The 13,214-nt window shown below is 41.4% G+C and overlaps 1 protein-coding gene across 2 annotated transcripts in view; it reads left to right on the top strand.

Moving 5' to 3' along the window:
- The window catches only part of ORC3 (origin recognition complex subunit 3), a 35,037-nt gene extending 25,410 nt beyond the window's left edge, over positions 1–9,627 (top strand). The window contains exons 15-20 of one of the 2 annotated variants that reach the window (XM_066547342.1): positions 785–867; positions 1,339–1,436; positions 2,332–2,473; positions 6,671–6,787; positions 7,850–7,929; positions 9,065–9,627. In XM_066547342.1, the coding sequence (XP_066403439.1) occupies positions 785–867; positions 1,339–1,436; positions 2,332–2,473; positions 6,671–6,787; positions 7,850–7,929; positions 9,065–9,170 (626 nt within the window). In that variant the 3' untranslated portion in view covers positions 9,171–9,627. Of the gene's footprint in view, positions 1–781; positions 868–1,338; positions 1,437–2,331; positions 2,474–6,670; positions 6,788–7,849; positions 7,930–9,064 lie in introns of both variants that reach the window. The other variant, XM_066547340.1, reaches the window with a different exon arrangement.
- The last annotated feature ends 3,587 nt before the right edge of the window (positions 9,628–13,214 follow it).

Raw genomic sequence — 13,214 nt, 5'->3', positions numbered from 1 at the left:
TGAATGTCCACAGGACCCTGGAAGGTACCAAACTGTTCTCTGCAGGTCACCAAAAAGCTTTTAAATATCATGATTGTCACTGCTGATAGAGCTTTACCTGTGATGTGTGGGTGGAATCTCCATCTGCCATCTTCTTGAATAAGGCAAGAAATCTAGATTCCTTTTTTTCTGATTATCACTCATCCTGGCACTGATTGTGCTTTGTGAGGTTTTGCTTTTTTTGTTTTTACCTAAAAATTACTAATAATTGGTGTAATTGATCACGGAACTACATGTCCATGAAGATATAATTTTCTTATTAATTAAAGTGAGAAAAAAACTGGGCAATGAAATACCTTAGCATGCTTCTGTTTGCTGCTCTGGTTGCAGTTTCTGCATTAGGTAGGGAGAACTCATTTCTTACTCATTATTTTTCTGCACATGAGAAGGAAAAAAAATGCAGCATGTGGCTTTTTGAATATTCCAAAAGCATGAGTAGTACCTAGTCCTAATCTGTCAAATTAACAAATGTTGAGGGTATGACCTAGGATGACCTAAACAGAATTAAAGTGATGTGCAAGGCTTGTGCTGGGCCTTTGCTGAATTGTTACTTAATCACTGTTGGCTAAGCTGTACTGCAGACTCCTTTTTTAACAATCTTCTGCAAGATGCAAGACCCAAAAGCTGCCTGTGGTTGCGTCTGTGTGAACAAGGAACTGCTGAGTACTTTGAAGAGTGCTTGGGGTTAGGAGGTTATGTAGGAAAAGTCTACCCCACATATCAAACATTAGTTTTGTTCTAGTAGCAGAAGCTTCCCAAGAACGAGATGTGTCCGTATCGCCACAAAAGGAGCTCCAGAAGAAGACAGACCTTTATCACCTTCAGAAGGTTAGGCCTGCCTAGGCTTTACTGACTGGTTCCTTAAATTAATATTTTAAAATGTTCATGGTTAGTTCTTCCCAGGTTGCTGGGTCTCTGAGTAAAGGGTTGTGTGTGAATGTCTCATCTTAAAAATGAGTGAATAAGTACCAACTATGTATTTCAGGCCTTCCTGACACATAGAAAATTATAGAAAATAATCTATCATAAACCAGGATTTTAAAATGCAAATTAGATGTTTTTATTTAATTTGTAATTTAGACATTATGCCTAACACATATTTCTTTGAACTTTTTTAACTCCTACGGATTTGAGAACTGAATACATTGGCCTAAATAAAAATAACTGCATTATTACATTTTAAACATCATCAGTGAGAACATGCCAGCAAAAATTAATTCTACATGTTAAACACATAGATTGTGTTCTCCAGAGAATAACTGCCTCCCATGTAGTCTTATGCACCACTTTTTTTTAAAGACTTTGTTGGAGTTGAAGGAATCAAGGAGGTCTAAGAAACTGACAAAGTTTGAAATGCTTCGTTTTGAAGTTGTTGACTATATAGACAGTCTTGTAAGGTGAGCCTTCCTGTTTTATATTCCTACATTAGTTTGCACTATAAGTTGCAAGTGAAATTTTACTAATATGTTAATCTTGTAAAAATTGTGTCTCGCTCCCTGTGGCACACTTTTTTTTCTCTTCCTATTCCTTCTTTGAGGGCTCTAAAAATAATAACTAAAGAAACCAAAACCAAATGAACCACATCTCTGTTCCAAGAGATCAGTTGAAATAATTAGAATACAAATGGACCAACCTACTCTGGCTACTGAGACAGTGTTGAGGGAGGAGTGGGTATAAGTGGCAAAATAAAGTCAAGAGTCTTTACCCTAATCTTTGCTGATCTGTTCTGCTTACGAAACTGTACAGATGTCAAGTGTGATATCCTGTCCATTTTGGGAACTGTTTTGGTGAGCAAGCCATAGCAGATGCAGTTTTGGAGGCAGCTCTGCAGTGGAAAATGTGAAAGGCTTGTTGTGGTGGGGGAAGAGATGAAGGCATTTGTTAATTATAGAGGGTGGGGGGAGGCAGAGAAGCTAACAGAAGTATCATTGCCAAGCAAAAAGCTTCAGCTAGGAAGGCCAAGATGAGCAGAGACTCATGGTGAGGCCTTGAGATGGATAAATAAGATCTGTGGAGTACTTGACTGGGTTAGCACTGTAGCTGCTGCCCTTATTTTTGAATTTATCAGTGTCCCAGCTAGAGTTCTGCTAAATCCATTAGATATAGGGTTGATAATAACAGGTTTCTCTGCTTAAAAGTTTATTTCAGTGCTGTTCATCTTATTTTTCAGAGATTTTTCAGTATTGGATGGGAAACATGCATTTTTATAGTCTGACAGCAGTAGAATGTGTTGTTTCCCTTGAGCTGAAGCTTGTGTCTCCCCCACACCCCCCATACCTCCTGCTTTTCCAGAAGATACCTTGTTCCTGCAGACGAAAGGACCCTGCAGGAGATTGCGTACTTCAACGGCGCCGCCGTTCTGCGGGGGCACCTGAACGCTGCCCCCAGGACCGCGCTGCACACGGCTCTGAACAACCCCCACTGGTACCTGAAGGTGAGGAGCTGCTCCCGTGCTGGATCCTGGGCAAGGCTGTGGGAGCACGGTGTGCAAGGCTGAGTTCGCTGTTCCATGAATCTTGGCACGTACTCAGCTGTTTTTGCAGAGAACTAGCAAGTGCTGATAAGCACCTGGGGACTTTGTTCAAGGAGCTGGGGAATCTGTCTGGTGAAGGTAATTCTGGGAAGGGTTCTGTAGGAGGAATCCATTTTTCAGAGCGTGTTCTAGCTGTGATATTTTCTTTTTTCTGTAGATGTAGCAGAAAACTAATTTTGTCCTCCACTGCAATTAGGATGACTGTCCACAGGGAAAAATAAAGTGTCTGTTACTCTTTCCAGAGACTTTCTTAACAGGGCTGGTGCTCAGTCCTCACTTATGTAGATTAGCTGTAAGGTAAAGGCTGTTCAGGTGGAGTCATAACATTAAAATAGCATCATTACAGTGTATTTTACCAAGTCCTTTGTTTTCCTCTACAATTTTATTTTAATCCTTGTTGTACATTGATATCCTATGTTTTCTGAGTCCAAGAAAAGGATCAGTTTAACCCTGTCCTTTTCTAGAAGAGAAAAGCAGACTGTTCTCCACTTCTTTCATAAGTCAAACTGAAAGGATGACCAAAAGAAAGAAATAGACTAGGATTTGGAAAAGGAGTGAACATACATTTCTTTTTACTTGATTATAGAAGGTGCTTGAACTTGTTCTTATTGCCTAACATTTTTCCTAAAACATGGATCATAATTTTGAAGAAAATACTGGTTGTGGCTGTATCAGAGTAATGCACTACTTGAATCAAAGCTAACACTTATCAGGAACTGTAAAGGCTGATAAAGATCAGCCTTTGAAATCTACATTTGTATTGAAGTCTGATTTGTATTGGGTTTGCTGGCACTGTCCTCGATTTGAATGAGGGTTATTAGTTTTGCTGTGTGCAGGAGTTATTACTAAAACCATTTACAGAGCTTATTTGTGAGAACAGAAGTTAGCAAGTTACCATTAAAGAAACCTAATATGAACCTCAGTAATTTCTATTTTTAGAAAACTTGTAAATACATAGACTAGGACAGCCAAGAAAATGTAACTACTGATGTCTTTAATAAGTATTCTGTTCTCTTTGATGAGTTGACAAGATTCAAAGCCCTTTGTCATGCTGTACTTTGTACTTGGACATGCTTTAACATATTTCCAGTGTTTTCTGAGAAGATTGTGAAGTTTTGGCATATCTTCTAACAGTAGCAGTATTGGCTGAGTACCTTGCTTAGCATTTTAATCCAAGTGAGTCAAATATTTTCTGTCTATGACTTCTGCATGGTTTGTGTTTTTCTGCACTGTGACCAGAGCAAAGTTCTCCAAAACTGGAGAAGAAGGCCAGGAAGGCCTTCCAGAAGGCCAGGACAGAAAAGTGCTTCTGTAGAGTACCAGTGAATGATTAATTTGTGATGCACTGCTTACCAGTTAGTTACTTAGCAAAGCATGAACCAAGGGTCATATTTATCAGGCTGGGGGGGAGAAGAGAACCCAAAAAAAACCTGCATCAAACCCAGCATAATTCTGGTTTCCCTGATCCCTTGAAAATTTAACAAGCTGAAACTTGGGATACCAGCTCCCACATCAGGGAAAGAGGATTTGGTCCTTGGGATAACAGCATTGATTCCAGAGCAAGGAATCCTCTGTCTAACCTTGGGGCAGGGTCAGGCAAGAGCAATTCCTTATCAGCTGTGTTCTGGGTTGCTCCCACTCCTGTTCGTTTCTTTTGGGAGCAGCACCTCTGTGCTGTACAGATGGGTTCACAGCTGGCTGCTCGTTGTAGGGCAGCTTCCTGCTTCTCAGCCTGGGTATTTCCTCTCGGGACCACACGTGTGCTGCAGCCTCAGAGCTGAGGTTTCCCTGCTGGCAGCTGCAGCTCCCTCCCAGCTCCCTCCACTGCTCTGCAGAGGCTTGGCCCAGCTACCACAGGGGAGGCTGGGATCTCTCAGGTGCTGCTACAGATGAGCCTGTTCCAGGAGTGTGCAGTTGCTCTGGAAGTTGCATCCTCTCTTGGTTGTGATAACTGTCCTGACCTTAAAATTAAAAAAGCAATGCAAAGGGTCCAGCATTGCCAGGTTGGCACATGGGTGAGTAGTAGAAAACTACAGAGCTGGGTGCTGTAGGAGAGGGGAAAGGGAAGGGTGTAGTGTTGTCCTTTTGGGCAGTGGTGAGTCACAAGATCTAGATCAGCCAGAAGTGTAACCTCACGTGTGCCAGGTACTAACACAGGAGTATTGGAAACTATTGTGGTACACTGCTGAGTTACAGAACTGTACCATGATGCCTCTGAGTTCCTGATGAACTAATGTCAGCATTGTAACACTGTGAGGGGTTAGCCACATTCTCTAATTTTTTCTGGAAGCCCTCTTGTAATGAACTGACAGATACTAACCTAAGGTCTATAGCTTTTATGTTCCTTGTAGAGAGTAAATAAACTTGAAAATTGCTAGGTGTTCTGTAAATTGTGAAATGTCTCATAAGTGACAGAGTCCAAACTGGAGCTGAGTCTCAAAAATTGCAGATATTGAGATCTGTGGGTAAACTACAGATTCTTGAGCAATTTTTTTTTTTGCCTAGCCTTCTTTCCTGTCTTGAAAAGCATTTTTCTTTTGAAGATATCTGTCATTGCTATAGCTTTATAACTTCCCTAATGTTGCTTGTATATTTTACTAGCATATGAAAGTGTTTTAGAACAAATGTCTGTGACCTGAAAGGAATGATCAGTGGTTGTTTTCATGTTAAGACAGCTGACTTAAAGAGCATGAAACTGAAATGAAATGCTGTCAATTTCTGCAGCTGTACAGAGACTTTTGCCTCTGGCTCCAGTGCCCTCAGCTTCCCAAGTAAATGGTTCAGTGCTGATGACCTTGAATCCAGGAGGCTGGAAAGCTGCCCAGCAGAAAAGGGCCTGGGGTGCTGGTCAGGAGTGGCTGAACATGAGCCAGCTGTGTCCAGGTGGGCAGGAAAGCCAATGGCACCTGGCCTGGATCAGCAATGGTGTGGCCAGCAGGGCCAGGGCAGTGACTGTCCCCCTGTGCTCTCAATGGGGAGGCTGCATCTTGAGTGCTGTGTCCAGTGCTGGGCCCCTCACTTTTAAAAGGACATTGAGGTGCTGGAGCATATCTGCAGAAGGACAGCAAAGCTGGGGAAGGGTCCTATGAGGAGCAGCTGAGAGAAGGATTGTTCAGCCTGGAGAAAAGGAGGCTCAGGAGAGACCTTATCGCTCTCTACAGCTGTCTGAAAGGAGGCTGGAGCCAGGTGAGGATTGGCTTCTTCTCCAGGGAATCTGCAACAGGACAAGAGAAAATGGCCTCAGCTTGCACCAAAGGAGGTTTAAGTTGGATATTTGGAAAAATTATCTTCCTGGAAAGAATCAGCATTGGAACAGGCTGCCCAGGGAAGTTGTGGACTCACCATCCCCTGGAGAGATTTAAAAGACATGTGGATGTGGCAGTAAAGAGCACAGTTTAATGGTGGCCTTGGCAGTTCTGGGTTAATCATTGGACTCACATGGTCTGCAAGGGCTTTTCCAGCCTTAATGATTCCATGAATTTCCTGAAACATAGTATACTTAGTGAGAAATTAGACTTTTGCCTTTACAGATGCTGAGTTTCAAGCTAGAGATAAATGATTGTTACATTTCAAAGATAAAACTCTGAGATGAGAGAAGCAATTATTTTTAGTACATATGACAGATCTATAGTAAGTCTTCCTCTTCCTTTTAAGGGGCCTGGGGGAAAAATTATACTTTCCTATTTTCTACATGGCAAATCATGACTAGTTTCTTCTCCTGACTCCATAAAATGGAGTATTTCTCTCTCATATGTAAATAGAACTAGCAAAAAAAATGCATAAAAGAATAATCAGATAATCACTCATTACAGCACATGCTGCATAAGTGTTATAGAAGGAACACGAGGAGTGAAGTATCTGTAGGAGGGTTTTGTTGGCTTTTTTTTTTTTTAATAGTGTGCTTATTTTCCTGTTTGGTTTTGTGGTTTGTTTTTTTTTTTCCTTTGTACCATCAACTTGCCATTAAACACACAAACAGTAAACATTTGCATAAAATACCTACTATCTGAATTAACTGAAATAATGTTCTGTCTAGCCCATGGAATTGCTCAAGATTAGACACTGATCAAAGTTACTGCCTTCAATTTTTTTCATCAGAACCAAGCTCTGAGATGTGACGGAGGAGGCATTTCTAACAAAGCCCCTGACATATGCATAGTGTATAAGCTTCATTTGGAATGTGGCAGACTGATCAATCTTGTGGATTGGTTAGAGGTATGTGATGATGCCAACAGTGCCTTCACCTGCTTTCAGTATTCTGATTTCCCTTTTTCCTGCATGGCTGCTTTTCTTCAGAGCCCCTTCTGACAGCTTAAATCATTGCACACCTTGGTCCACAAGACCACAAGAACCCACAGTAACTCCAATAAGTCTTTCTCTATTGTGAATCATTTATTTCCAGCTCTGTTAATCTCTGATGAAATTATTTTGCTTCTGCTTCTATTTTAAGCTCAGCACAGGTCAGATTTTGTGCTTAACAAAATTGCCTTTCTTTTTTTTTTGTCTTTAAGTATTCTGTGACACTTTTATGGAAACAGGCAAGGGGGGCCTCTTGGAGAGAATGCTTGTGCCTGGGTCCTTCTAGCTTGATAACCTGTCTCATACTGTAGCCAAAAGCAGAGAGAATATAGCAAGAGAACATACATTAATATGATAAAGTCTCCCTGGCTAACAATCACATTTTAGCTCTAAGGTTTCCTAAACTTGAGTGGTTCTTCTGTATTTTGTAAACCTACCTGGATGTCATTACCAGTATATTTTAGCAACCACAGCATCCTCTGCAAGAAACTCTGTAGCTTAACCACCTGCAGTTCAGAGGATATGCCTTTTACTTCTTCCAGCTGTGTTTTGTTTGCTGCTGCCCTGGTTGTGTATTGTATATTCCTACCCAGACTCTTGCTGGCCCTCAGTTTTATAGATTTCTTCACAGCCAACTTACCTCTATCACTTCCCCAAAATATTTAACCAGTCTCACCTTGAGAATATTTTTTCAGTTCTGTAGTTTATCTGAGAATGGGTCAGGACCCAGAACCATTTGAGATTTAAAATGCAGGCACAGGAGTTCAGAGAGTGATGTCTTGCATTCTGTATTCCTGCCATGGTAATGTGTAACCTTGCTTGTTCTTTGATTGCTGCTGAACTGACACGCTCTTGGAGTTCTCCTTCCAAGATCTTATTCCCCCTGAGTGATAGCCTTCAGCTCAGAGGTCACTATTTTATATGCAGATCTATCTGTCTATGAACTGGAATAAATCTGTGCTGCTTTTCCCTTTCTAGGCTTTCTCAACTGTAGTGATGGCAGCTGAGGAAACAAATGCAGATGCAGCTTCCTCAGACCAGGTGGATGATGTTATCCAGTATCCTTTCTCATTTTTCTCAAGCTTGACATGGAAAGCTTACAGGATTTATGAACCAGGGGTTTTAAAATACCCCTGTATTATTGTTTCATGTGCACTGATTCATTTCAGAAAAATTACTTTAAATAGCCTTAATATATTGAAAATGTCTAAGAAATAGATCAGTTTAAATAGTTGGCCTGGGAATGGTGAGGTAAGAGAGCAGCTTTGGTCTACAGGATGTGTTTGGGTCTGAAACAGAACCAAAAGTCCATAAAACAAGTTGAAGCTGTTTGGGTAAATCATCAAAGAGTTGGTATAGCTGCTGGATAGGGGTAGAGCATCACTGGGAACAGATGGGAGGAGGGCTCTGACCTAGAGAGCACATGGACAAATAGAGCAGTAGTTCATTATGTTCCAGTACCTTGGAGTTAAGAACTTACTTTGCACAGGACACCCATTCTGCTTGTTACTTTGTCCTGATCCTGAACTGAGTCTAAAAAATATTTAATAGATGAGCATTAAAACCAAAACTCATGGCTACAACAGTAGTGCTGCCACAGAGAAGAAATGAATAGTTGTGCAAAAATAGGCTTAACTAAAGGAATGATAATTATATGCTCTAATACTATACCTGGCTTTCCTGGCCCTTCCTTTTTTACAAGCTCTACTGTTAATTGTCACTCACAATAAATTTAATTCTCTAACTCAGGAATATAAACCTGTATGTCAGGGAGGCAGCAACAAAGGCAGAGTGAATATAAAGGAGAAGGTGGTGCCATGAAACCTCAGAAAAAAAATCTCTGTAATTATCTATCCATTTTTTTATCAAGGGACATAAAAGTATAAATTCTTCTGAGACACTACAAAATTGGTATGGTTGTAGGCTTTAAGTTTCTCTTAGCAGTGGGAAAAGGAACTCTTCCTTTGCTGTCACGTTGTATGCATGTGGCAGAACTACTGATGAGATTGAAGATTTGTGTTTCTGTAGGCAGCTTGTGCTCTGCCCTTATTTCCAACAATTTTATTGTGCAACATGTTGTGAAATCTGTGCTTACCATGACTTAGAAATCTTGCCCTCCTAGAGGAGAACAGTGTGTCTGTCACTGTCTCATCAAAAGAGTACTTGGTTTCTTTCCTTCACTGACATGTCCAGCGCTCGCTTTATTCGAGCCGTTTCTGAACTGGAGCTCCTGGGCTTCATAAAGCCCAGCAAGCAGAAAACTGACCATGTGGCAAGGCTGACATGGGGAGGCTGTTAATGTGCCACCAAGGTGCTAATAAACTTCCCAACAGAGCAAGGGCTCTGTTCCCACCACTCTACTTCTTGCTAATTTTGCATACTGAGTCAAAGTCAGCAGTGCCTGAATGTTGTGAGATACATTCTGAGTGCCTGGGCAGGCTTGAATAGAGATGTTTTTTAATGCTCATCTTCCCTGTATAATGTTCTGCTGTATTAATGCTCATGTTCCAAATACCATATTGTTGTGCCAGTTTCAATCTTTGATGTGTGATATTTAACAGTCCACTGATACAACTCAGACTAGCAAGCCAAAAGGACAACACTGGCTGTGTCAGCCAAAAAGTGATGAAGCAGTATTATTAATATCCTTATAAGCTGATAGGATTTGAGTCATTATTATAAAATGTCTCCTTGATCCTTGAACTCAATTTAAAAATAAATAAAACAAGTATGGTAAAGAAGACAATGAACTTCCATGTTCGGCCTCTGCTGTGTGTTCTTCCAAACTGGTCCTAACTCCCTCAAAACTCCTTGAGGAAGAGGAGAGAATAATTGTGAAGATGCAAAGTTTTGCCCTTTGGCAAGAGCAAAAGTGAACTGTTTGAATTCGTTTTTCTAGTTGAAGTTGATGGGTACTAGCTGACTCCTGCTGTTAGGAAAACTTGTGTCAGCAGACTGAGACCATGGCAGTTGTGCACTCGGGTGGAAGGTAGGAAAATCCCCACCTAAAGCACATGTTGTAACCTCCCTCTTCGCCAATGGCTTGTGCTGCATGCAGGCAAAGGAAACAGCTGTGAGAAGCAATGTAGGCTGAGCGTGTACCAGCACTGCTCATCTGATGATCAAGTCTTCAAAAAGCCTTCTCAGATATTTTCCCTTGACTCTGTGTAAGGAGCAGTATGTGTTTATGCCAGTGTCTGTGCCCTGTTCTTCAACCATGGGAAAAGCCTTAGGAACCAAAGGGGAAGAGCTGCATTGCTCTCCAGAGCAGTGCACCTGCCATGCTTTGATACACCCTCCGTAATCACTTCCATAAACCAGATCTGTACTGGGAAGGGGAAGTCCTGGTACAGAACCAGTGACTCAGCCAGCTGTTTCCCCAGCAATGTATATAAGGTTTGTTTTAAATACACAACTCAGGTGTATTGGTTGGTTTTAAATACACAACTCCTGCCCTCTCTGAGTGTATTTTCCAGCAGCAGGAATTGCAGTCACAGCAACACGTCCTCTGCGTGTAAGTGGGGGTCTGGTTCTGAATGCTGCCAGCCAGTTCAGAAGGGGGAGGAGGAGGACAGAGAGGAGCTTATCAGTCTCTACTGCGAGAACATACAGCTTGGGAAACAATGACAAAAAACTCAAGAGCATGAACTTTTAGGATTGCAGTGGAGCACTTGCAAAAGTTTCAAGACACAGGTAAAATATTCCCATTCTTCCCTCGTGAGCAGGCTCAGGGACCCGGTTGGTTCAGTAGCACATACAGCTTTGCAGCAGCAGAGAGGAAAGCGAGGCATTTCAGCAGAGGGGAAGGCTCAACACCCCCATCCTGAACCTCACCCCATTTATCTCACAAACACACTTGACAAATGAAAGGGAGCAGCACCAAATGTCTCTGTGATGTGCAAGAGGACAAGAAGCCAAGTGCTTTGCTGTGTGGCTGTCTCCTGCCACCCCACTCTGCTAACCTCACCCCAGGTAACTTTCACACCCCCAGAGGGTAAAACATTCAGAAATAAAGAGAAACCAGCCTCAACAGTGTGTGGCCTTTAATCCCCAAATGTGCAGGCAACATGACATTAAAACAGTAAAATTAATAGTTAATGGCTGTTTCTTCCCTTAAACTAATAACAGATTTGTACGGTTAAAGTCACATTTGCTGTGCTACATACGGTTTCTCAGATCAAATCTGTACTTGGTGCTTCATTTTCTTCAGCAAGGAGGGTAAGAAGGTTGAACAGTTAAAAACACAAACTAAACTGGTCATAAATTTAATTTAGTTCACCTTTCTTTCTTCAGAAGCTGGACTTTGCAATCAGTCCTACTTCCCTGGAAAGAGCTTAACATCACTGACTCTGGAACCAACATCAGTAACAGCTGAGACACCCTCATATACCTTAGCTGAAACAAATTCCAACTGGAAAATTAAAAATTAGTTTCTACAACTGTCTGCATAGTAATTACATGTTTTGCAGACATTCAAAAAAATCTTCACTGTCTGCAATGTTCACTTAAAGAAAACAGGACAAAAACACCCCATAGTGCTAATGTCTGTAGTAGTTCTGAAAGTCTAGTGTAAAGCCTCACCTCTGAACTAACTGTATCATATTCTTAGGTAGCCACATCTTTCAACAGAACTACTGCCAAAAATCAGACCTGAATGCAAGTTAACACTCATGAAAATAATTTTCCAACCCTTTTTCTCTACTGTTACAGATGCTGTTCTTTGACACTTCTTCACACTACTGCACTACTGGTTTCAAACACAAACTTTGTAGTTTTTCTTTATCCTGAAGCCTACAACAGCAATAAACTATAAGAACAGTCCAGGTGCCTGTAAAAGTCATTTCATCACTGAGAATGACTTCCAATACAAAAGTCACAAGCACTGGTTAACAAGAGCATAAACTTTTAATGCTTTACCAGCCTCCATTTTTTCTCCCCACTGTGGAGTCAGAAAGCTTAAATCCTTCCCAATTCCCAACTCGGGAACAAAGAGCTTTCACAAAACAGAGTTTTTTAAGCAGAATCTGTGACTGGTCATGCTGTTCAAGTGCACACAGGCAAATCTCAAACATCAGCACATAAAGATTGCTTGAATCTCCTTCCTTTGCAACCTTGAAAATTGCTGAATCATCTTAGGGTCTCACATCTAGACACAAAAATCAACACACAGGACGTACATGCTGCTTTTCAAGTACACAGTAACTGAGATCTGCTTGGAAAGAAATACATCACTACCTTAAAAACAGGTTAACCAAGATCTTTGGTTTCACTCTGTTAAGTTCCAATTAACTGTTCTCAGCCTGCTTGGCTTTTGGGTAAGACTGCAGTTACATACAAGTAACAGAAATATTCTACATGTGGCCACCACAAAGTGTAGTGCCAAGAACTGCGTGGTTACTGAACTGTACCCATTTCTCCGTAACTCGAGAGCCTTTGAAAAGGTTCTGCAAAGCAGGTTGGTTTTCAAGCACCAGCTGGCTCCTCACAGTACCCCAATTTCCCTAGTTCTTTCAAAGCCATCAAGCTGCCAGCCATTTTCCTACTGGAAGAGTATGACTCTTGTTAGAACAAGTCTTTCATGTGCGATTCATCACACTAGATACTGGCACTGAGATTAGGAAAAGGAGCCAGTTTAAAGTCCAAGATAGAACAAGCAGCAGGTTAAAAAATGAAACATTTCAAAGAATGCAACCTGATTTCCAAAACAGGCACAAATTAAGCATACCACAGCTGTGATAACCAGCACCCACAGTGCCATGCTTTTCATCTGCCACAAGACTGCTTATTAGGCACCAATTTGGAGCAGTACAGGAGTGGCTGGGTGCTAGCATGACATCACTTCTTATCTGTAAATCTTAATATCCCAAGAAAAAAGATAAGAACACAAAAAATACATGAGATGCATGAGGATGCCAGAATTTGCATGGTGCTCCACCTAGCAGCAGTGATTTTCCTAGCTTGGGCAACTTAATAAAAGGAGGTCAAAAAGTGAGGAGCAGGAAGGAGAGGGACTGAGGACTTCAAGGCAGACAACAGAAATTACAGCCCTTGACAGTTTTATCTTCAGTGACAAAAGACCTGAGAGGGGAGTCTAGCAGAGATTTCTCATTTCTGGGATTCTGAAAATAGAGTAGAGATAATCCAAATATTTAGGCAAGACAGGTTTCAGGGAAGTGAGCAGAAAATACTTGATACTGTGGCAACGTTCCAATTCTGAACCTTCAATCTCACTCCTAAGTGGAAGAGTTCACCGAGAAGTAGAGCTCATCACAAGGTTTCTCAGATACCGTAAGTACGCATGAGCCAACTGCCAAGTTCATCTACCAGCTTCAACTCAAATTCC

Source organism: Molothrus aeneus, chromosome 3 (assembly GCF_037042795.1).
Source record: "Molothrus aeneus isolate 106 chromosome 3, BPBGC_Maene_1.0, whole genome shotgun sequence".
Lineage (NCBI taxonomy): Eukaryota > Metazoa > Chordata > Aves > Passeriformes > Icteridae > Molothrus > Molothrus aeneus.
This window is presented reverse-complemented; position numbering and strand designations above follow the sequence as displayed.